The sequence below is a fragment of the Geospiza fortis genome, unplaced genomic scaffold (genome assembly GCF_000277835.1).
Source record: "Geospiza fortis unplaced genomic scaffold, GeoFor_1.0 scaffold201, whole genome shotgun sequence".
Lineage (NCBI taxonomy): Eukaryota > Metazoa > Chordata > Aves > Passeriformes > Thraupidae > Geospiza > Geospiza fortis.
In genome coordinates, this window is record NW_005054440.1 from 739,106 (window position 1) to 760,315 (window position 21,210).

General features: G+C 36.1%; 1 protein-coding gene and 1 pseudogene across 2 annotated transcripts in view; one reads left to right on the top strand and one right to left on the bottom strand.

Annotated features, from left to right (window-relative positions):
• The window catches only part of LOC102045091, a 4,935-nt pseudogene extending 4,552 nt beyond the window's left edge, over positions 1 to 383 (top strand).
• A 2,873-nt stretch (positions 384 to 3,256) lies between these two features.
• The window catches only part of SCAMP1 (secretory carrier membrane protein 1), a 44,697-nt gene continuing 26,743 nt past the window's right edge, over positions 3,257 to 21,210 (bottom strand). The window contains exons 5-9 of one of the 2 annotated variants that reach the window (XM_005427276.2): positions 17,517 to 17,645; positions 11,804 to 11,963; positions 10,023 to 10,124; positions 8,079 to 8,196; positions 3,257 to 6,505 (exon numbers count right to left, since the gene is read on the bottom strand). In XM_005427276.2, coding sequence (XP_005427333.1) covers positions 6,341 to 6,505; positions 8,079 to 8,196; positions 10,023 to 10,124; positions 11,804 to 11,963; positions 17,517 to 17,645 — 674 coding nt within the window. In that variant the 3' untranslated portion in view covers positions 3,257 to 6,340. The remainder of the gene's footprint in view (positions 6,506 to 8,078; positions 8,197 to 10,022; positions 10,125 to 11,803; positions 11,964 to 17,516; positions 17,646 to 21,210) is intronic. The other variant, XM_031062181.1, reaches the window with a different exon arrangement.

Below are 21,210 nucleotides of genomic sequence, written 5' to 3' on the forward strand. Positions count from 1 at the left end.
GCTGCAGTGATCCAGCTAGAGTAGGTTTTGAGCCATGGTTTATTTGTGGTACTGTTTTTCTGTTCTTGACTCACCACTATGTACATTTGTTAGCATGAATGATGTACCTAATGTCTTCTTTTTAACCTAAATTTCAATTAAATTTGAGTTTTTTAACTTTTAACAGGAGTCTGACTACCTTAATACAAGCATATTGGACAAATTGAGCCAATCTGAGCTTTGATTGTAGCTTTAATAGCATTTAAGATCCCAGTCCAATGATGTATTTCAGATTCCCATCTGACTTAAACACTTACTATTGCTTACTTATCAGAAGTATGTGATCTGAAATTGTAACTATGTGTTATACAATACAATTGCATTAAAGAGACTTTCTAATTGAATATAGCTCTGACAAACTGTGTTTCATTTTGCAACTAAAGCACTGCATTTCCTTTTTCATGAAAAAAGGTAGTAACAGATCTAAAATAAGTATTGCTTCATCATACACAGATTTTTAAAATTATGTTTGCCACAGTGTTTTAGCTTTCAGCTGTGAAGTGACAAACACAAGAGAAAGTGTTACAAAGCCAATCTATAGCAGAACCAGGAGCAAGGCTTTCAGTAGTTTAAAGAAAAGTCAGCATGTCACTTATTTGTCAGTTGCAATGGTCCACTTCTATTAAATTTATATATAATTATTCATGTGTAGTTTAATTACACTTCCAATAGTTCCTAAACTTCAGAGAAGTAGCTCTTAGTTACAGGTTGGAACATCTAGAAACCTATAGTCCAGAAGTTAGGGGATAGATGCCACTGAATGCACCACTACCACCATCAATTTATGAATTTCAAAACAGGTAGAGATAGAGCACTTAGTCTCCAAATATAAAACACTGCTTAAAGAAATTATGAAGTACTGATCTGAACAGCTAAAAATATTACCTTCCTTTTTCAGTAAAGTTAACGGAGTTGGCAGTAGCACAGAGTTCAAGTCTACAGTTGTGTGTATTGTTACACATTTCCGTATTCTTATAACTTGTTCTCCAAGCTCCAGCTGGGATTAGAATAGTGAAGCAATCACAAAGTGGATGTCTATTATCAGAGTGACAGGAATATAAAGATGTTGTCTTGTTCTGCAGTTCACTGAAAGCTTGTTTTCAAACAAATGCCTTTTACTTGGAATATCTTACTATCAGTGAAATTCTGGGAGCGTAGGAATCAGTATCTGTAACTGGCTTAAGGTATCACTCAGATATGGTGGCATCAGTAACTTGGTCTGACCAAGGTAAAAGAGAAAGAATGCCAGATTTAATCACATCGGTCTTAGGCTGGGGTCAATGATCTCAGGAGTATTTAGGTCTTTTCTATCCTAATTGATTCTGTGATTCTGTATTCTGACTACCTCCGGTTGTTCTCTTACCCTGGACAAAAAGTGTCACCCCACTGCCCAATGCAGGATATGTATTTTTTCTTTAAAAACATCATGCCCTCCTCTAAAAAGAACATCATGCATTCTTCTAAAAAATACAGGCACAGCAAAGACAACACTTCTGCACTAAAAAACAGCAACCATGCTTTGGCATGTGTACAATGACTACAGCTCAGATGTACACAACTCTTTAATAGGGCTAGAAACATGATAAAATCTACTGGCAGCATTGCCAGCTGGAGCAGTGGCAGAGCAGCTGATGCCACAGAGGCAGCAGTGGTCAGAGGCAGCTGTTCTGTAAAGTGGTCTGGGCCCCAGCCAGTGTTGCCTACCCAACTCCAGCTGTACAGGGTCACAGAGCAGAAAAGCCGAGTGCAGAGTCACAAGTAACTGCGGCCAGCCTGTCTTCCAGGCCTGCACCAGCCTTGTTTTTACTAATACAGCCTCGAACTCTATTAATAAAAATCAGTCCCAAATACTTCCCATCTCTCCAGCTGGAGGTTTCCCTTCTTAAATCATGGATATGACATAAAACCTGGTATTCTCAATGCTATAAAAAGCAGCTCCTCTGTACTGAAGTATTTTCCTTCATAACTGAGTGTAATGTAACAGGAACATGAAGGAGCACTCACCAAAAGCGGGACAGTACACTTATTTTTTTATATATATATATATATATATATACACATACAATCATTACTTAGTCAACAGGAAGCTCCAAGTGTATTGAGAGACTGTATTGAAGCCACAACTGTTCCATGTAATCATTTTCATCCAACAAAATGCATTATTTTAGTTGAGCAGTATATTCTTCCATTAAACTGCTGGAATTTTTTTTTTCCAGAACAAAATGTATGGCAGCATGAGCCACAAGTTACACATCCTTATCAATGCCTTTCTTCTTTTCCCCTCAGTATCATGTGACATCATACCTAGTTTAATCCTTGTATAAAGTTTCACTGGCTTTTGCTGCTGAGCTAGATCTGCACTACTGCCTTTGTCAATCTTCCTGATTTTTCTAATTATGAAAATAAAAGCTACTTGCAGACATAAAATTAATTTGTAGAAAAAATGTACAAACTAATTCATACATGTTTTAATGTAAAACCTAATTAATTATCTGACCTACTGTGCCATAGTACAGATTAATAACCAGAATATTCCAGGTGTGTGCTTTTTACTTAGCAGAAATACTTCCCCAGAAGTATCACTGAGTATTTTTAATTACAGTTCTCTTAACCCATGCTTTTCTCTCAATGTGTGCATGCTTTTCCAAGTCCATGCTTACATTCTTGAGGAAAGTAACCTAAGCAAACCAGAGCACTATGCTATGTGTAATAACACTATATTATGTGTAATAATTCTAAACATAAAACATGACTGGATCATATGGCACAACCATGCTTACATTTACAAGAAAGTACAAAACCTCTTCCTTCAGTCTGCTGACACTGCCATTCTAGATCTGTAAATTACAAAGATCAAGTGGATGAAGAATGTCAATACTGACTGATGCATGCATGTAAAAGCATCTTCAAAAACATACGTCTGCCATCTCCCAAAATAATCCTGACCAGACCTCAGAGCACCGTTCAATGCATCACTGCAGGAATATAATTTGCAAACTTACCTACATCACAGTTGATGATGAAGTCACTCAGCCCTTCAGAGGAAACCCAGTAGTAAGGTGAGTACTAGAGAGCAGGTGCTGCAACTGACATTACACGAACAAAAAATCAACAGATTGTGCTAGTGACTAAAAAAAAAAAAGAGCAGGACCGCAGTAACACAGAAATGTTGATTCACTGGCAGAAATTAGGAAAATAAATACTACCAAGGCAAAGCTTTTTTCAGCAACTTCATTTTACTTTCAATAATGTTTTAAGAGTCAATACCTGTAGAATTCCATTCAGTCATGACAGAGCATGTTTAATTTTAACCCTTGTGAGTTTACAGCACAAGAAGGTAAACTGCAAGTATTTTAAGAATTTTCTTCGTAACAGTTGAGTAGACTAATTCTCTATAACCAGATTTATTGATAGTGGACATTTTGCTTCACCATTTCAGCAGAAATACAGCATCTATATACAGAATTATAAAAAGCAAGTCAGACTTTTACATAGATCATCCTCCCTGCACATGACCCTGACTGTTAGAAGAAAAATCCCCATTATTGGTCAAAACTATACAGAGCGAACACCTAGGAAAAAGTATTTTTTTGTTCTATGACACTGTGTTAATACAATAAATATACAAAACTTCTGAACTACCCAGACATGCAACAGAGGGACAGAAGAAGTGCATTTGTACAGAACCATGACATTCACCAAGATGGCTGAACAGTATTAGTAATTTACAAAATATACAAACATCCTCAGATAAATAAAAACTCCTAAATTACAAATCAAAGACTACTGACATTCCAGTGTTTAAACTTCATACCTTGTACTCTGTCACAATACTACAAAAAGACAACTCAAGTGGGCGCCATACTCTGATTAATAAGAGATTGTAAAATCTAAATTTTGTTAGATATAAAATATTTTTAACAATTTTAGCTTTCTGTTATCAAAGCTAAACAAACTTTTTCCTCCCTTTTGGGTTGCAAAGTGTCACAGATTTCTGGTTTAAAGAATTCACACGTGACACAACCCTGAATTTCACTCAGAAAGCTTAAATCTGTACATTCAACCCATGATATTACAAATCAACAATTCTTATACACAGAACATTACATATGTTTTCTCAAAGACCCTTCAAACATTTGAGAAAAAAAATCTACCTATCAAATTCAGGCTTTATTCCTAATATGTTTGCTGTTTTTTTCTGGTAATCTATGCTATTACGCAATCTTCAACTTCAGTTAAATTGTAAGGATGATGTCCCTAGGATTCCAATCCAAGAGATACCAAAAGACTTCCCTAAATTTAGATTTAAAAGTAATCCATAGCAGAGCTCCTAGATACAACCCTCAAGTTTAAAATATGAAAAGAACAATCTTGATATATAGCTTCTAGAATGATGGTCCCCCAATCTCAGCAGAGAACAGTGACTTTAATCTGGAAAGCTTAAAAAACATTCCACACAAATTTAAGTTCAATGTTAGCACGTCCACTATTATGACATTTTAACAGCCTTGTTAGATAGAATATTTAAGCAAGTATATTCATTAATGTGAACTTCAGCATAGGTGAAACTATGACACTTTTTCAAATTCAAGTGTGGTTTAAAGAATTTAGTAAATGAAAGGAGACTAATAGGAGAATTCATGCTACCACTATATTACTGATTCAGGGATTAAGCTAGGGGAGTATTTTTTTAAATGAGCTTCGTTATTATGAATACAGTGTATTGAAACAGAATACAGTGTACTGAAATTCAGTCCATTTTCAGAATGTGGAGGGGCCTCAGAACTTTATGCTGTGTTATGATTCACCTTAAGAGCTGAATTAATTTCAGCCATGGTGTGTACTTACACAGGTTATGGGATGTCATTTTTCCATTTTCTGGAAGAGTTTGAAAAACTGTGTAAGTATTGTATGTAAGTCTCATGAGGCAATCCAAATGTAAGGTCTTCAAAGCAGAGAAACTCTAGTATACTATACCAAATCCTGACTGTATTATATTCTAGAATATTGTGATAGTATGTGTACCATTATGGATTGTTAGTTTCACAGCATCAATCTAACCTCTTAGGCTTCCAATTCAATGAGTTAAAATCTAACTTTAATAAAGATAAAGTTTTATCTCTCCCTTTGCCAAATCAAAATAGTTTAAAAGCTTTTTTCCTATAGCTTAAATCACATCACAGAGATGGCTGTGTTAATATTAAAATTCATTCAAGTATCTGTTAAATGTCATTGCTGCAAGAGCCTGGTTTTAGACAATATACCTGTTAGAAAATTAAGTACTGTATATATAGTGTTTTGGACAGGCAGTAAACAGAGTGACTGTCCAGGATAGAGATTTAGTACCACTGTTAAACATAAATCTATACTTGAAAAAAATCCAAACAAAAACTAACAAAAAAAAATCCCAAATAAAACAAAAATACCACAGCACATAGAAGAGGGACAGGGGATATGTGAATACTGAAGTTAAAAATAGCAAATATATAATCATTTAGCTCTGTGCTTGAAATCACCAGTTAACTTCCTTAGACTGAACTATTCTATTACAGAGAATGTTTATGCCCCATAATAATTTCTCACAGGTAGAGAATACTCCATGGAAATACATACAAACAAATGCTATAAAATGGCACAGATAAATTCTGGACCAAAACACTACTTAAACAAGATCAGGTAACTCAACAGTATTCATGCAAACTTACAGGTTTATATCAAAAGACTTACCTTATAAAAAGAAAACAAAACCAAACAAGAAAAGAATTTATACTCTCTGCCTTACTTGTATTTGACCCCCAGCAGCTGCTGAAAGTGCAAAAACAATAGTCAAACCTAACTACATCTCTCAGTCACTGCTTACTGACCACTTATTACCCCACTTCTTATGGCAGAAATAGGGAAATCAGTTCTTGCAAAGAAAAATAATTAATCCAAACTGCTTTCCTGAACTTAAAAAAAAACCTGGTGTGAATTGCTAAAAAACCTTCCAGATTCTTACATTGATTTGATCATTATATACCAGAATTCATTCTCAGGCCAATTGTTGAAATTATTTATCCTCCATAAAATATGTAAAGCTTTACACTGCAGAATTCAACATGTTAAAGAAAGGGAAAAATTGGTTTTCTTCTTAAAATAAATAAATTCATAATAAAATAAACCAACCATTTCCCATTTAACCCATGCACAGCTGTAGAAGAAACAAACATGCTGTGTGAATTTTGATGTAGGCATTTAGGCAATACAGTAAGTGACTGGGAAATAAAGAACAGTTGAGGAGAACCAGGGTGACTTTGTTCCTCTACATCCGGTTACCCTTGAAGGCGTTCTGGGCCGCGCTGGTGGCCGCTGTTGAGGCGGCGTTGGCCGCAGCAGTTTGTACAGTTTTGTTGGACATCACTCCCGTGGCAAACTCCTGCTGCGCCTTCTCAAAGCTCGCACCAGTCGTGCGGTACAGCCCGTGCACCTACAGAGGGGAAAAGCACTGAGAAAGTGGTGCCACGCTTCCCATTTCTTAGCAGAGCAACAGCAAAGTCTCAATGCAAAGCAGAGCTGTGAGGTGGGGAAATGTGATTTGTTCATGCTCTGTGAATACAGAGATGAGAACATGGAATTTTTCCCCACAAACTTTTGAATTTTTCATTGTCCTGCAGCACACACAATTTGACTGTGGGTGTTACCTGTAATTATCTGCAAGTTCAGAGGGGTCTTATCATGGTCACTAAAATGTGTGATGTATATTTGGTGAATTTTTCTTTACAACAATATGTAGAAACATTTTAGTTACTGTGATTGGTTACAAGAGTAAGCAACACTCTGAATGAATATTAAAAATTTCAAAATATCGTTATTACACAGTTACATATTTGCAGAACTGGTGTGAAGACCAATAGCTCTGCTTAATAACCAGAGGAATAAACAATATGACTTACAAACACTCTTAACAGTATGGCATATAACAAAATAAAAACCAACAAAACCTGACAAAAAAATCTGATTAACTTTCAATTATCTAAGTATTGAAATTCAAATGCTATTTTTGACTCAGTTAAATCACAAAAAGGTTGTTAAATAATACTATGAAGACATTTTCATTCCAGTGTAGCAAGAAAATTAATGTAACTTTTTTCTCTGTTATAAATGTGACTACTTCTCATCCATAAAGATAAACCAAGTCATATATGAATATGCAGATTTTCTGAAAGAATCTTTGATAAGGAAAGTGTAAAAACATATTCCACCATACTTTTGTCTTGTTTGTTTCTTCTCATCTATAAAGTATTTCTACAGAAGACAAGAAAAGACATCTCCAGGCACACATGTATAATTTCTAGTTTACTGTGAAGAGGTCAAAAGAACTTATGCATGTGTAAAATCCTTAAACCTAACTGTAACTGAGGTTGAATTACTGGAATCCAGCCAGGACATCATCATCAGAATTCTCAGTTACATTTATCTCAATGACTTACTACCGCATCAGTATCAATACTTAAATATTCTGGGTGGAAATTCACCAGAAGTAACCATAGAGAAAGAGTTTATTTCCTTGAGTTTTCATGCTCCTGCACCATTAGCTGGCAATAAAATATTAAAAAACGGAGAAAGAGAAATAAAAACCCTTTTCTGAGGTGCTAAGCATCTCTCTCTTCTATTGATTTTAATGGGAATGATTTTGGTAAGAGCTGTAACTTAGCAATCATTTCAGTCACACTTCTCTGTGCCTGATAGACAACCCGGCATGTACAGCTACAATCATAGTGTCCAGTGCTTTCACGTACTCCTTTGTGGTGGGGTTACCTCTCAGGTTCTCTAATTCAGAGCTATCATTCCCCATTTGCAGAAAATACCTGCATTGTACAAACAACATTTTGTACCTCCACAACAGTATATGCAAAACTGTACAAGTGTTAATGGCAAGGCTCACTTTGAAGAATGTAATTTAATCCCCACTACTTTGTGAAAGAGTACCTCTCTCAAGACAGAAAGCAAAATCCAAATCAAATGTAGGAAACAAAAGAGGGGAATAATACGTAACTTACCTTCTTAAACATAACTAGTGAGATAACAGCAGACGCTGTGAAAAGTGCAGCTATGATTATCATCATAATGCCAACAGGAATACTCTTATTAAGTCCAGTAAGAGATGAAATCCACCCACTGAAGGAAGGAGAAATAACAAAGTTTACTAGTACAGCCATGAACCATTTAATCAGATACCTTCACCAAAGAAAATTTCATAACCTCCTGGTTCTTAACCATTTTGAGTATTTTTAAAGAAAAATAATGGGAATTTTACATAAGCATATTCTGGTTCTATTATATACTTTTTAAGTTTAATTTCCATTTTTTCCCCAGAAAATGCAGTGAAACTGTATGAAAAGTTGTTGTAAATATTATTGTCCTTGAGCAAAACTGTGGAGAAATTAGAAAGCTGCTTCTCAACTGTCATTTCAGATTGATTCAAGACTACATGAATTCATAGATGAGAAAATATCCCTAAAAAGATAGTTTCTAACTTCTATAAATACAGAACAGAATACCACACATACACAGCTTCTATAGGAAGACTCATTTAATTGTATCCACACAGTGATGCTTTCTCAACTGAGGTAAATATAATTTTTTTTGAAGTAGAGAGCATCAGATGAACTAATAGAAAAAAACTGCTCTAGAAGTATCTACTTCAAGCATCTCCCCATTGTTCAAAATTGAAACACCAACAGGCACCAACAGTTTCAGACCTGAAAATTTAAAAAGCAAGCTGCCTTATGAACAAAACCTATGCATTAAGATGAATAAGATTTTTCCACATAATAAAAAAAAAACAACACAAAAAGCCCCTAGCAAAAAATTATGTAAATCCAAACCTTAAAACTGTCCCCTACCTGCTTCACACTGCTTTGATATCCACTGTATCCCACTATAATCTACCACAAATCCCCAAAATCTGAACTGTATTTAGGATTTTCTGGTTTTTCTGATTATCTAGCTAATTTCAGTACTCCTTCCCCAAGAATGCTTAAAAGCACACTTCCCAGACTTGGATGAATAAGCAATAGAGGATTCCAAAGGAAAAAAAAGCATGCTCTTTCCTTAGATAACAATTCTAAAGCAGTACTGTTTTGTCTGCCTTTCATATATCTGGAGGTTTCCAGCAAAAAGCACTGATGGAGGGAAGTGTCATTACCCAACTACAGCACTGCCACTCATGACTCTTCATGTTACCGGCTGGCTACTACAACCTTGCTTTTAGTTAATTCCTTTATTTCAAGGACAGTGACTGATTCCCCATAGTTTCTCCTTGTAAAATCTACATACTAGACCTCAAAGACTCAAATAAAAGATAATATATATACAAGCTTCATGTAAAAGCTTATATATTTGCAAGCATTTAAAAGAAAGAGCAATTTATTGTAGAATATGGATGTGGCTCTAACCAATGTACTTTTCAAATAATATCCAATATTCACCCAAATGCCTTGTTAAGTCGTTCTACAAATTTTAGCCATAAATTTCTCAATAAGAAGCAAGTATATAAATATAATTAGAAATACATAATAATACGAAAAATATGCAAACAATATATTATGGATGTCTAAATTTTTGCTTTCCTTTTTACCTTAAATACAGAATGAGTAATAACTCCTTACACCACCAAAATAGAGGAGGTAGTGTATGAAAGAGTAAGTTCAAAGTGGTTTAAATTGAAGGATAAAATTTTAAGTAGCCCAGTAACAGAAGTACCTCACATTCTTTGGATACATTTCACCCACTTCTCCTAGTCAAGAGCACTCCAAAAATGCTTTCTTTTGAGAATTAAATATAACATTCTAGAGAACACAATATTTTTCCTTTGAAAATACAGACTGTATTGCAGTTGTTACTTCAAATAAGAGTGTTTGTCTCACAGACAGTACAACACTGAGTTTGTACTGTCTGTAAGACAAACACTCTTACTTGAAGAGGGCAAACAGAGTACTCACCAGTTTCCCCATCTTTGAAATCCTGCAGCTTGAAGTACATGTACAGCAAACTGACAGATATATACAAAGAAGAACACAAAGAACCTGAATGAACTGTCACTCCTGAAAGAGGTGGGGAAAAAAAGATTAAAGCAGACAGAAAATTCATTATTTTTATTAATATTCTGTAGTACCAATCTAAGTTTTTACTGCATTAACTAGACAAAAAGTACTTTCATTTATCAAGTGACCTGAAGTATCAGCAATTCTGTGGTTTTTTAGAGTGTTTATTTACAAGAACTGCTCTTTCTTCTTTAATATAGTGATTTTGCCACCTGCCTCTCTAAGAAAGATGAGAATAGTTCTGTTCAGCCCAGAGCAGGGCCCTTCAACTAACCATTTAAGTTTGCATTCTGCTCCACTTTCAGAGTGAAGTTAACAGTGACAGCAGGATGGGAAGAGAATATTTAACTTGTGAAAGGAAAGAAGATCTCATATGGAATTACTGAAACACATGGCACACCAGAATACTGAAGCAGCTGTTATTTTAAAGTAAAATGTACAAAATACATTTCCTGGTAAATTACTAAAATGCCAGCCTTACAAAGACTGAAAACAAATTTCAAAAACCGAGCCAAATATAAATGTACAGGCAAAATTTCAATGAAGACTCAACTTACTACTGTCAAAACTATTGGCTATATAAAATGCTTCCTACTAGAGTTCTTAAGAAAGTAGAAATCATTTAGTTAAGTCACAAAAAGAGATTTTGTCCTAACAGCTCTTCCTGCAGAAGGGAGTTTGTAATTTCTGTACAACCAGTTCAGTTCAATAACTATTTCATTTTCAGCTAAGCAACTGACTGAAAGTTGAATATGCAAGTCGAGTTTTCCTTCCTCAACCAACCAATTTTTTCTAAGAAAATATATGGATTTATTAGACAAGAAATGCAAGTTAAACTATATGATTCCTCGAAGATTTGTGGGTATAGCAATACCTCCTTGGTTAGCAAAAAGAAACACTTCCTGTAGTCTAAATGTTACAGTTAATTCCAACTTCTGGCCATCAATCTTTTAATGCAGGAATAAGGGTATTTCAACTGAGAACATCCTGAATCGCTTCAATGTAAAAAAAAAAAAACAACCCAAAACTTCATGAGTACAGGACTTGAAATCTCTACATGCTGATCTCCACTAAGAAAAAGTTTAATTTTGCATGCAAACACGCCATTCTCTTCTTAATCACACACCTTATGCTTCTGTAGTTTGCAAAGATTGCTAAAACCAGGAAAAATACCAGTTGTTTAATATATACCTGCTCTACTAATTCTTAAGAGTCTTAGGCTATTTCAATTAGAGATACTGTAGATGTCTATCACTTAAAATAACAAAAATACAAGATTTTAAGAGTAGCTGTTCATGAAGTTCATTCAGGAAGGAAAAAAATTAAGACACTATTTACTACTAATCTGCTCAAATTCTTGGATTGTAGAAACAGAGATTTATTGAAAGAGAATATGTTTGCAACTGTTACCAGCCCTTATTAACTTCAACAAAGTTAAGGATTTCGGACAAATATTTTGCCTGTGGTAAAAACGGTAAATACTTTAAAGGATATTCCACGGTATTACTAACTATTGGCATCTGTATTTCAAATTCAACAACTGAATTAATGGCAAACATACTCTTTGTTTCTAATGAAAGCACTTTAAAGGATTATCATCATGATAATCAAGCAAATTGTGGAATGTTAATGCATTTTGACAAGTTTTTAAATATACTAAGTCAAGTTGAAGTTGTTACCTGAAAGCTCCATAAAGTGGTCTGTACCAGCAGACAAAAGAACAAGGGGTAAAAAGCAAGAACCAGAGAATACTCAATCCAAAATCAACCCCTCGTGTAGCATCAACGTAAAACCAGGCCAAACATCCAAAGATATTAAGAAACAGTGTCACTGTATGGACTGTGGAAGCAAAAGCAAAATCGTATTAATTAGGTTATGTTTAAACAATAAATTATTACAACTGCTAAAGTTATACCCGAACTTTTAAACATTTTAAACATTTAAAGAAAACAGCATTTTAAACAAAACATCAGCATGTAGACAATACCAATACCATCTCAAGGCCTTCTGCAATAAATTGATTTTTATAGTTTTCTAAATTTCAGGTAAACCCTGTATTCACAAGTAAGAGGACTCAACATGAAAATTCAAGTACCATCACCTACCTAGCAATGGAAAATATCTCGTCATAAAAATAAAACACTTTCAAACATTAAATTAAGAAAAAAGACGTTTCTAGATGCAATAATTGATTTTTTTTTCTACAGTAGTAACTGAATACAAATATTTATGAGACCCCTGAATATTTTTTGAGAAAGCTTAAAAATGACAAAGTGCATCACAAAATGGACGCTCTACACATTCAAATTTGAAAACAACAATTTCCCAAATAGTCTTTCAACAGAAAGCTCTTTGTCTTCCATATAATAAAACAAATACCCCACTTACTAAGAATGTTCTTCAGTAAAACATGGTCTGCAAGAAGCTGTCCTAGATGTTTTAATGTATTTTGTATATTCAAATATTTCTTAGGACACTGGTCTTAGAACACCTGCCTTTTTTGGTGGTCTGTTGTTAGCTCAATAGTATAATTTTCTCACTGGCAGACCTTGTTACACAGTAACTATTCAATTTCTACTAAAAAAATGCATTTGCATTATGACTTTACATTTTATTTTAATTAAGTTTATTTCTTAGAACAGAATAAGGCAATATTAAGAAACATTACAACTACTACCTTCATGCTATCTGGCACAGAATTTAGTTCTGCTAGACTTCAAAGATGAACAGGAATTTTTCTCTTTGTTCAGCAATAACCAGTGATTCAGGAAGGATTTTGCTGCCTCAGAGAACAATTTCTTTCCTTGCGGATCAGGATAAAGTAGGGTATTTATAACTGCACAAACTGCTCCTGACAGCAATGATTTTATTTAAGTTCAGAGCAACATTTTAGGCATTCTTCTGAATAGCAAGGTTAACAGAACAGGCAAGATACTAAAGATTCTGAAAAAGGGAATCCTGAAACACTTTGTTGTTGTCTTAATTATGACTTGAGCTCTAAATCAACACAGTGGGGAAAAACTTAAAAGCAAGATGCACAGATCATTGCATGGAAGACTGATGAAAGTGAAAACATTTCCTCAGATAAATCATATTTTCCAGTAAGAGTTGCCAGAATCAAAATACTTTGTTCTTCAAAAAAAAAGGCAGTTATTGCGCCTACCTATCTTAGCACTGCCCCAAGGGGTAGGCAAACCAACTCCTTTCTGAATTTGTGTGTTTATGCCTCATAAAGCAAAGGAAACTATACAAATCCCAGTTCCTGCTTTCCTTTGATACATACAAGAAAGGGGTATTCTCTCTTTTTCTACTCAATACTGGAACACATGGAGACCCCTATGTTACTAGAAACATTCAAATTCTGGTGGAAACTGAACTTTACAAAATTACTTTCTTTTAATAACTACAATTATGGTAACAGGACAAGTTTTAAAAGAGTATCATCAGTGCAGAAAAGGGGGAAGCAACACACCCACTACTGATACTGAAACCAGCAACACAGGGGTCTGGCTTCACTACAGCAACAGAGTCTCAGCAGTAGAAAACAAGTATTAGCAAGCAATAAAGGAAAACAGAAGACTTGACTGAAAATTCTCACTTCACTGTGCTTGCCATTCACTTGCCTGCTGCAAGATACAGAGAATCATTTATCCTTTGAGCCAATGCCTTCACTAAAGGGAGGCAAGCTTAAACTCTTATATGAACAGACATGTGTTTGTAGGTTCAGGGTACCAGTTATAAAGTACCTTCCACCTACTTGTCTCAGCAAATTAAACCATAACACAAGCTATTAGAAAATAATGACCACCTGGGAGCTGAAATCACCTAAGGCTTCGTGAGAAGTCTGCAACATGCAATTTCTGTATGACAGCCTCACAGCTATAACAATAGTGTACTCTGTGTGATTGATGGAAGCCTTCTCCTAGTTTGTGTGTGGAAGCAGCTGAAGTTGAAAAAAAAGGTGTTCATGCCAGAATAAGAGTCAACATTGGAAAAATACATTAGTTTAATAAATATTAATAATTTACAACTTCCCTGAACAGAAGAGTTCTCCTTTAGATATATTCCTTGTCTTAATTAACTACACTTTTTCATCCATAAATGTCTGAAAGTGAGTTGTAAATTAAAAAAAGATCACAAGTTGTACTGAAGATATTTGGCATGTACATTATTGAGATGATTTTGCTATTCCATTTGAGACCATATGAAAACAAATTTTTGTACTAAGCTTAATTTCAGTAATGTTTCATTGATTATACTTTCAGGAAACTTAAGTCCACATTAGGACACATGACTGTCCCTCTGGACTGGAACTGCCTACAGGCAAATGGGATGCCTGAAGAATGGAGAGTTTCGAAACGACAAGGCAACTCACAAGTGAGGACTGGGCTAGTGAAGTTTGATCACACATAACCTGGGAGCACCAAGGAGCTTCAGATGTTGTTTAGGCTTTTCTTCTTAGTCTGTTCTGCTTACCTGGGAGAGATGTGCTAATATGCCTTACAAAAAAGAGGAAGATCTTCCATAGGGAAAAAATAGATTCTAAAACAGATAACATAACCATTAAATAGCCTTGGATCAGCACATAAACATGTGCTATATAAAATGTGAAGGTACATTTTAAAAATTTCCTGATGAATAACAGTGAATTTGTATGACAGCAACCAGTCAAACCTTGAGAAAACATCACCCACAAGGAAAGGCTGAGTGAAATATGCTAAGTAAGGCAAAAGGAGATGACTAATGGGCATAAATGTATTTTCCACAGCAAGAGTGGATAGAACATGAAAGATCAAACACAGGAGGGGAGAATTAAATTAATATACCAATAAACATCTTCTAATTCTTAAAGTCAGCAACGCATTAGAACAGGCTCGGAGGGAGTTTGTGAAGTGTCTATCATTGGAGGTTCTCAGGGACAGGCAGAACAAATATCTACACAGACTGATATACATATATGCACACACCATCTCTCATATCCTCAGACAGAGGATGAGATTAAAATCTCCTGAACAGAAAGAGAAAAAAGTTGCCACTTCAGTGTATTATTTTTCTACCAGAATCTCTTCCATTTGTAACTTCAAATAAGAAATATTCTTTCAAAATCAAAGTGGTGTTTATTTGGCACATGCTATCAGCCTTGGGAGAGCAGCTTGAAAACATGCTTTTGAGTCTGTTCTTGACTGTTAGCACAAGTCAAGAGACATTGTACTTGACACAATAATAGCACAAAAAGATCTAAACAGTGCTAATGAGCTAGGAAAACTGTCATTTTCATGTGCAAGCCCTTAAAGCACCAATGGCCACACTGCCAAGACAGAACAGAAAAGCTCCAATGGCAACTGTGCAAAGTCATTGCTAATTGATTGTTATAGTTCACAAAAACATGTGAGCACTCAGTCTCTTGGAAAAAAAAAAAGTCTCTCCCCTGGGGAAAAAATGTGCAAAGATAAAACACATCAATGAATTAGAAAACTCTGACTTCTGATACAAAAGGAGAAAAGAGGGATGAGTTAATGAAATAGGGATACAAACAGGCTTGTTTTCTCATGAAAGGAAGAGCATATGGATCTTAAACAGGTAAAGAAGTTTCCTCAGAGACATAAAAACCAAGAATGATGATGTCAAATTAATACTAATGGTGGAAATACAGAGAACTAAACTAGTAAGCTTGTTCCCAGGGCTCCTACAAAGGAAAAGGACTGCTTTATAAAGTGCTGAGAATGTAGTACTCAATTTATCCAAATGTGATTATGTTCACAGAACCCCTAGAGCTTACAAGACATAGGAAGTTTTGGAAGAGGAAAAAAAAGAGGCAAGCAGCAGCAGGTCTACCATGGGAATAAATACCTCCTCAGAGGATAAGCAGTCAATGAGAAATTAGCCAAAGCACATAGATGCAATCCCAGGAACCAAAAGACCCAATTCAACAGCCAGCCCTAAGGGATGGGGTTCTACACCCAATCTTTTTTATCTTTCTTTTTTAACTGTGAAATAGATTTTAGTTTTCTTTTTTTTCCTTTATTATGCCCTATTCCTGCCTTCCTTAGTAACACATGTAAATCAGAGAGCACTACAGCTAAAGAAAAAAGAACGCAAGAAAACTTGGTTGAAACCTCAGCCTACCTAGAAGACAGTCATGTCAGTATAAAAGCACAGGTCCTATGTATTTTGAAATAATATAATATTGCTTATTTACTTGTTACCATAAAAAGGAAAATTAAGAAGATTATTAATATTCCAACTCTAACTGCTCAACTTCACCACATATTTGAAGCATATGCACTTTCAGAACTCAGTCCTGCAAATGGCCAGAATTGGTAACCATCCTGAAATTTTGAGTATTTCACCTTAGATTTCATATACATCTCAATTATCTGTCAATTTTATGAGAGTGACCAGTCATACGCTCTATAGTTGCTTATCTGAAGATTAATGATCTAGCAATGAATATAGAAAGCAGTAGATTATGATGAAGTGGAATTGATTTGATTCAGTGCTGCCTGCTCATTTCATGTGTTTCAATTACGTGGTTCAATCACAGCAATAAGACCATCAGAGTAATGTGTAAAATTATGGAGATTTCCTAACTACATCTTAAGCTACAAAAAAAAGTTCAGAAAACATCTGAAATCCCCATTTTCTTAGGAAGGCTGAAAATATATTAAAGGCATCAAAGTATCCAAATCTTACAATTTTGTCAGAGTCAGAGTATTTATTAGGCTTGTATCAATCACAGTGGACAAGGCAGAAGAAACAAGTATGGCATCTGCACACTTCTTTAACCCAGCATTTCTGCAGTGAAAACACAGACCCCCAGTGAGGACAAAATAAATCCTACAAAGATGGTGTAGAGCATTCTTTGCCTACAAAGGATAGCTTTAACACGGACTGATTCTTCAGCTAATTGACACTATTTCTTAAAATAGGGTAAAACGATATTAAGCCTTTGCTATAGATGAAAGCTATATTAAACTATATAAAATTATGTATATTAAAGTAAATGGGTATTCTACATCTTGGACTCAAAAGTCTATTAACACTAATTGTGAGATTTATTCCTTAACATGTAAGCTGATTTTAAAACCAGTAGAATTATTTCTAAGTTAATAAATGGTCAAAGTTCATTTTACAACTGGAGAAACTTTAACCAGACAATTGCAATAAATTAGAACCAAATTGCCCCAGGATAATCCTCCTTTTCTTCTGTGGAAGCTTTTATGATGTAATTCAATACTTTTAAAACAGAAGTTAACATAAAATTTTGCTTCAATATTTGGCTTCTAGATTTAAAATAATTCTTCATTACAGATGCTCCAAAAGCCAAAATAGCAGGTGTATATTACCAAGCTTGAACAGGCATTTTATTTTTCTTCAAAAGAAAATACTTACACATCCACAAATAGTACATAATCTTTACTGTCTTCTGGAATTCTACAGGAATGTCTACTGAAAAATCCTGGTAAAAACAAGGACCTACAGGAAAATTCTCAGGGAGAGGTGGCCAGTTATTTTTTCTACCTGCAAAACAGAAAATAAAGGAGAAAAAAAGAGATGTGTATAATGTAGTTTCAGTCTCTGTATACTTGAAAAAGATACATGTTTGAACTTGTTTGAAGTGTTTAATGCATGAGTTTCTCAAGTGGAGGGATAACTCGGGCTACCAAAACCCAGGAGCTTTAAGAGCAATCCTTAACATAAACTTCAGAAATTAAATACAATTAAGTGTAGCCAGGTCAAGGAAAGTAAAATAGTTATCTACATAAAAGACTAAGCAGGTATCTAACATTTCCTAAAAAGTAAGAGAATTTTTCACAAAACAGATACGGACAGAAAAACAATTTCTGAGAATCCCTTGACTTTTAAATGAGTAAGTCCCACCATACATAGTCTGTTGAACACAAAGACAGGGGACTGAAAAGCATTCTTCATTTTCAGAATCCTGATATTCTTAGTGTCAATGTATCTCTAGTTTCCAATATGATTTCCTGCCAAAACTTACCTAAATGGCAGGAAGTCTCAAGAAAGACAGTTACTGAAATGGTCTGTAAGTATCTTTTTCTAACAAGACTATGCCCTACAGCATCACTGTATTTTGATAAAGTTGTGTGACAGAGTGAGGACACTGCAAAGGACACAGGATCGGACACTTGGATTTCCTGAATACTTATCTGATTGCAGGCTAGAGTTTACACTCTGCTGAACACAAGTCATACCAAGCACAGACTCAGAGATTCAGTTGAGACTATCATTGCAACAAACCTTTGCCATAGCATTTCAAACTCAGAATGCAAGAGATATATTCACCATGTGACCGAATTAATTAGTTGAAATAGGAAGCAGCACACTTTTATTAGGTCGAATGCAATGCTGCACAGAACCTGAGCTGAGAAGGTCAAAGGCATCAAGCTGACATACCAGCTCGAAGATCTTTCACTGTAGTAAATTATGACAACATATGACAACAGTGTTCTAGATCTGCAGCCAGCATCTTAAGGCAAATGAATGCAAATAGCTAGAGAATTCCAAAAGACCCTGTTCTCCAATCAAGACCACTCTACAGTGTTTTCAAAGGAATCCAAGTTAGTGTGCATGTCCCTGGGATCCAGAAATGTAATTAATGGAATAGTTCAAAGTTGTGCCAGAGTAGGTTCACAATGGACATCAGGAAGCATTTCCTTACCAAGAAAATGGTCAAACACTAGAATGGTTTTCCTAGAGGAGTGGTCAACATCCTCAGCCTGTCAGTGTTTCAGGGCATATGAACAATGTCCTCAATAACATGCTTTAACTTATTGGTACTGGACAGGCAGTTGGACTATACAGCCATTCTCAGTCAGGAGGGCAGCAACAGCAACCGAAGTAAGTTTTGGGGGTGAAATCAAGCTCTCCAGAGGTTTCTTGAGCTCAGGAACACCTGAAAAGCAGCCCAAAACCTTTCAGGACCCAGAAGCTCTCACTAACCAGTCAGGAGCGGAGTGAACATTACGAGGAGCAGGGTGGGAGATTAATCAGCTTTAGGGAGCATGAGTGACCAGAACATGGGGCATCAAAAAGATGTGGTGCAGCAGGGAGAGGGCTGCAATGCGCAGGTAGGTCCATGCCTCAGGTAAGAGCTAAGTGCTCTGTCTGCCATAATGGTGGGCACTTGTCTCAGAATCAAAACAAGTGTGTCTACTGAGACAGTCCCAGAAAAGTACAACTGACACATCCACTGAGGGAACTGGTAAAGAAAGAGACAAGAGTACAGGTGGCAGTTTGCAATGGATGCACAGATATTTCTACTGGAGAAAAGGCTTGTACCTGCATGAAATGTGCATAGTTTGATCAACTGCTGCTGAAGGTACAAAATTACAGCAGGCAGTGTTAGAGGGACTGAAACGGTGACAGAGAAATGGCTTCAAAACCATACACCTACAATAGACATCACTGAGTGTGAGACACCTTAGATCCTGGTGACCCACAAATACAGAGCTCAAGTCCAACCTCTAGCCTCCAACATCCACACCAGAACAGTCCATTAGCAAGTCCAACAAGGAACATCCAGACCAGCAGCACTACAGTCACTACAGTAAGAAGAAAATCTGAGTAATTGTGGCAGGTGACTGTCTTAGGGTCCCTAAGACACAATCTACCAGCCCAATCAAGAGTTACAAGAGGCAATGCTGCCTATCAGGGACAAAGATCCATGACGCTGCCAAGAGTCGCCCAATTTGTCAAGAACATGGACCACAGCCCAGTATTCCTCTCTCACATGGGTACAAATGCTACCACAAGCCAAAAAATATGCAGGATCACAGAAGACTATGAAGTGCTGGCAAGATAAGTGATGAACACTAGTGCCCAAGTCATCTTCTCATATATCTTCCTGGTCACAGAAACAGGGACAGCCAAAAGCAGCCACACTGTGCAGCTCAACATCTGGCTTCCTGGCCACGATCAAGGTTTTGGCTTTTATAACAATGGGTTTTCCTTGAATGATTGTGGCCTGTTAGGGAGGAATGAGACCCCCCTGCTAAAAAAAGGGCAAGAGAATCTTAGGCAGCATACTGGCCAATTTGGTGAGATGGACTTTAGACTACAGGACTCAGGGGTAGGGTCCTAAGTAGCTATGATTATTCTAATGCTTTTTTCTAGGGACGAGGTCATGTCAACCAGTGCATCAACAGATGTTCCTTGACTGCTTCTCAAGATGAGAATCACGGGGCTAATGACATCAAGGGTGTTCATGGTTACAATGAATCCTGTTACGCTCTATCTAGGGAATCTGGATGTTTGATTACCTGTCTGAAGTTGCCTGTACACACACAGCAGCATGGGGAATAAACAAGAACTGGAAATCTATGTGTAGTTGCAAGGCCATCACCTCACTGCAATTAGAGATATGGTAGGATAGCTCACATGACTGGAATAATTTCACGCATGGCTGTGGATTTTTTAGAAAGGACAGGTCAGAGAGACAAGGTGGTGGAGTTGTTCTTCATATAAGAAAGCAACTGAATTGTATCAAGCTCTATTCAGGGGCAAAGAAATGAGTTGACAGTTTATGGGTGAGAATTAAGAGACAGGCTAATATGGGTGATACTGTTGTGGGGTGCTTACTTGTAGGCCATCTGATGAGCAGAAGGAAGTTGATGAGGCTTTCTATGGACAGCTGGCAATATCCACACCATCATAGGTTTTCCTGGGGACTTCAACAATCTTGGTATTTGTAGGACAACATGGCCCAGCACACATAGTCCAGGAAATTCCTGAAGATCACTGAAGACAATTTTTTGATGCATGCGATATATGAGCCAATAACAAAAGATGTGTTGCTGGACAATTGTGTTGGGGTGATTTTTCAATGATACTCTATTCCTTAATCATCTGCCTTATTCCCAGAAATGGCTACTGGAGCTTTAAGATAAATCAGGGGAGGGGCAGGGAGTCTTGGTTTTTATTCATGGGTTTTATTCAAAGCCTCTCTCCAGAGCATGCGGCTGTGGTACAGGCCAGAACATCACATTCTTGCTTTTACTAGATTAGTTTTTGCTAGCGTAAGCATATTTTTTTTTCCTTCCTTTCCCCTGGCCTGGAGGCTGCA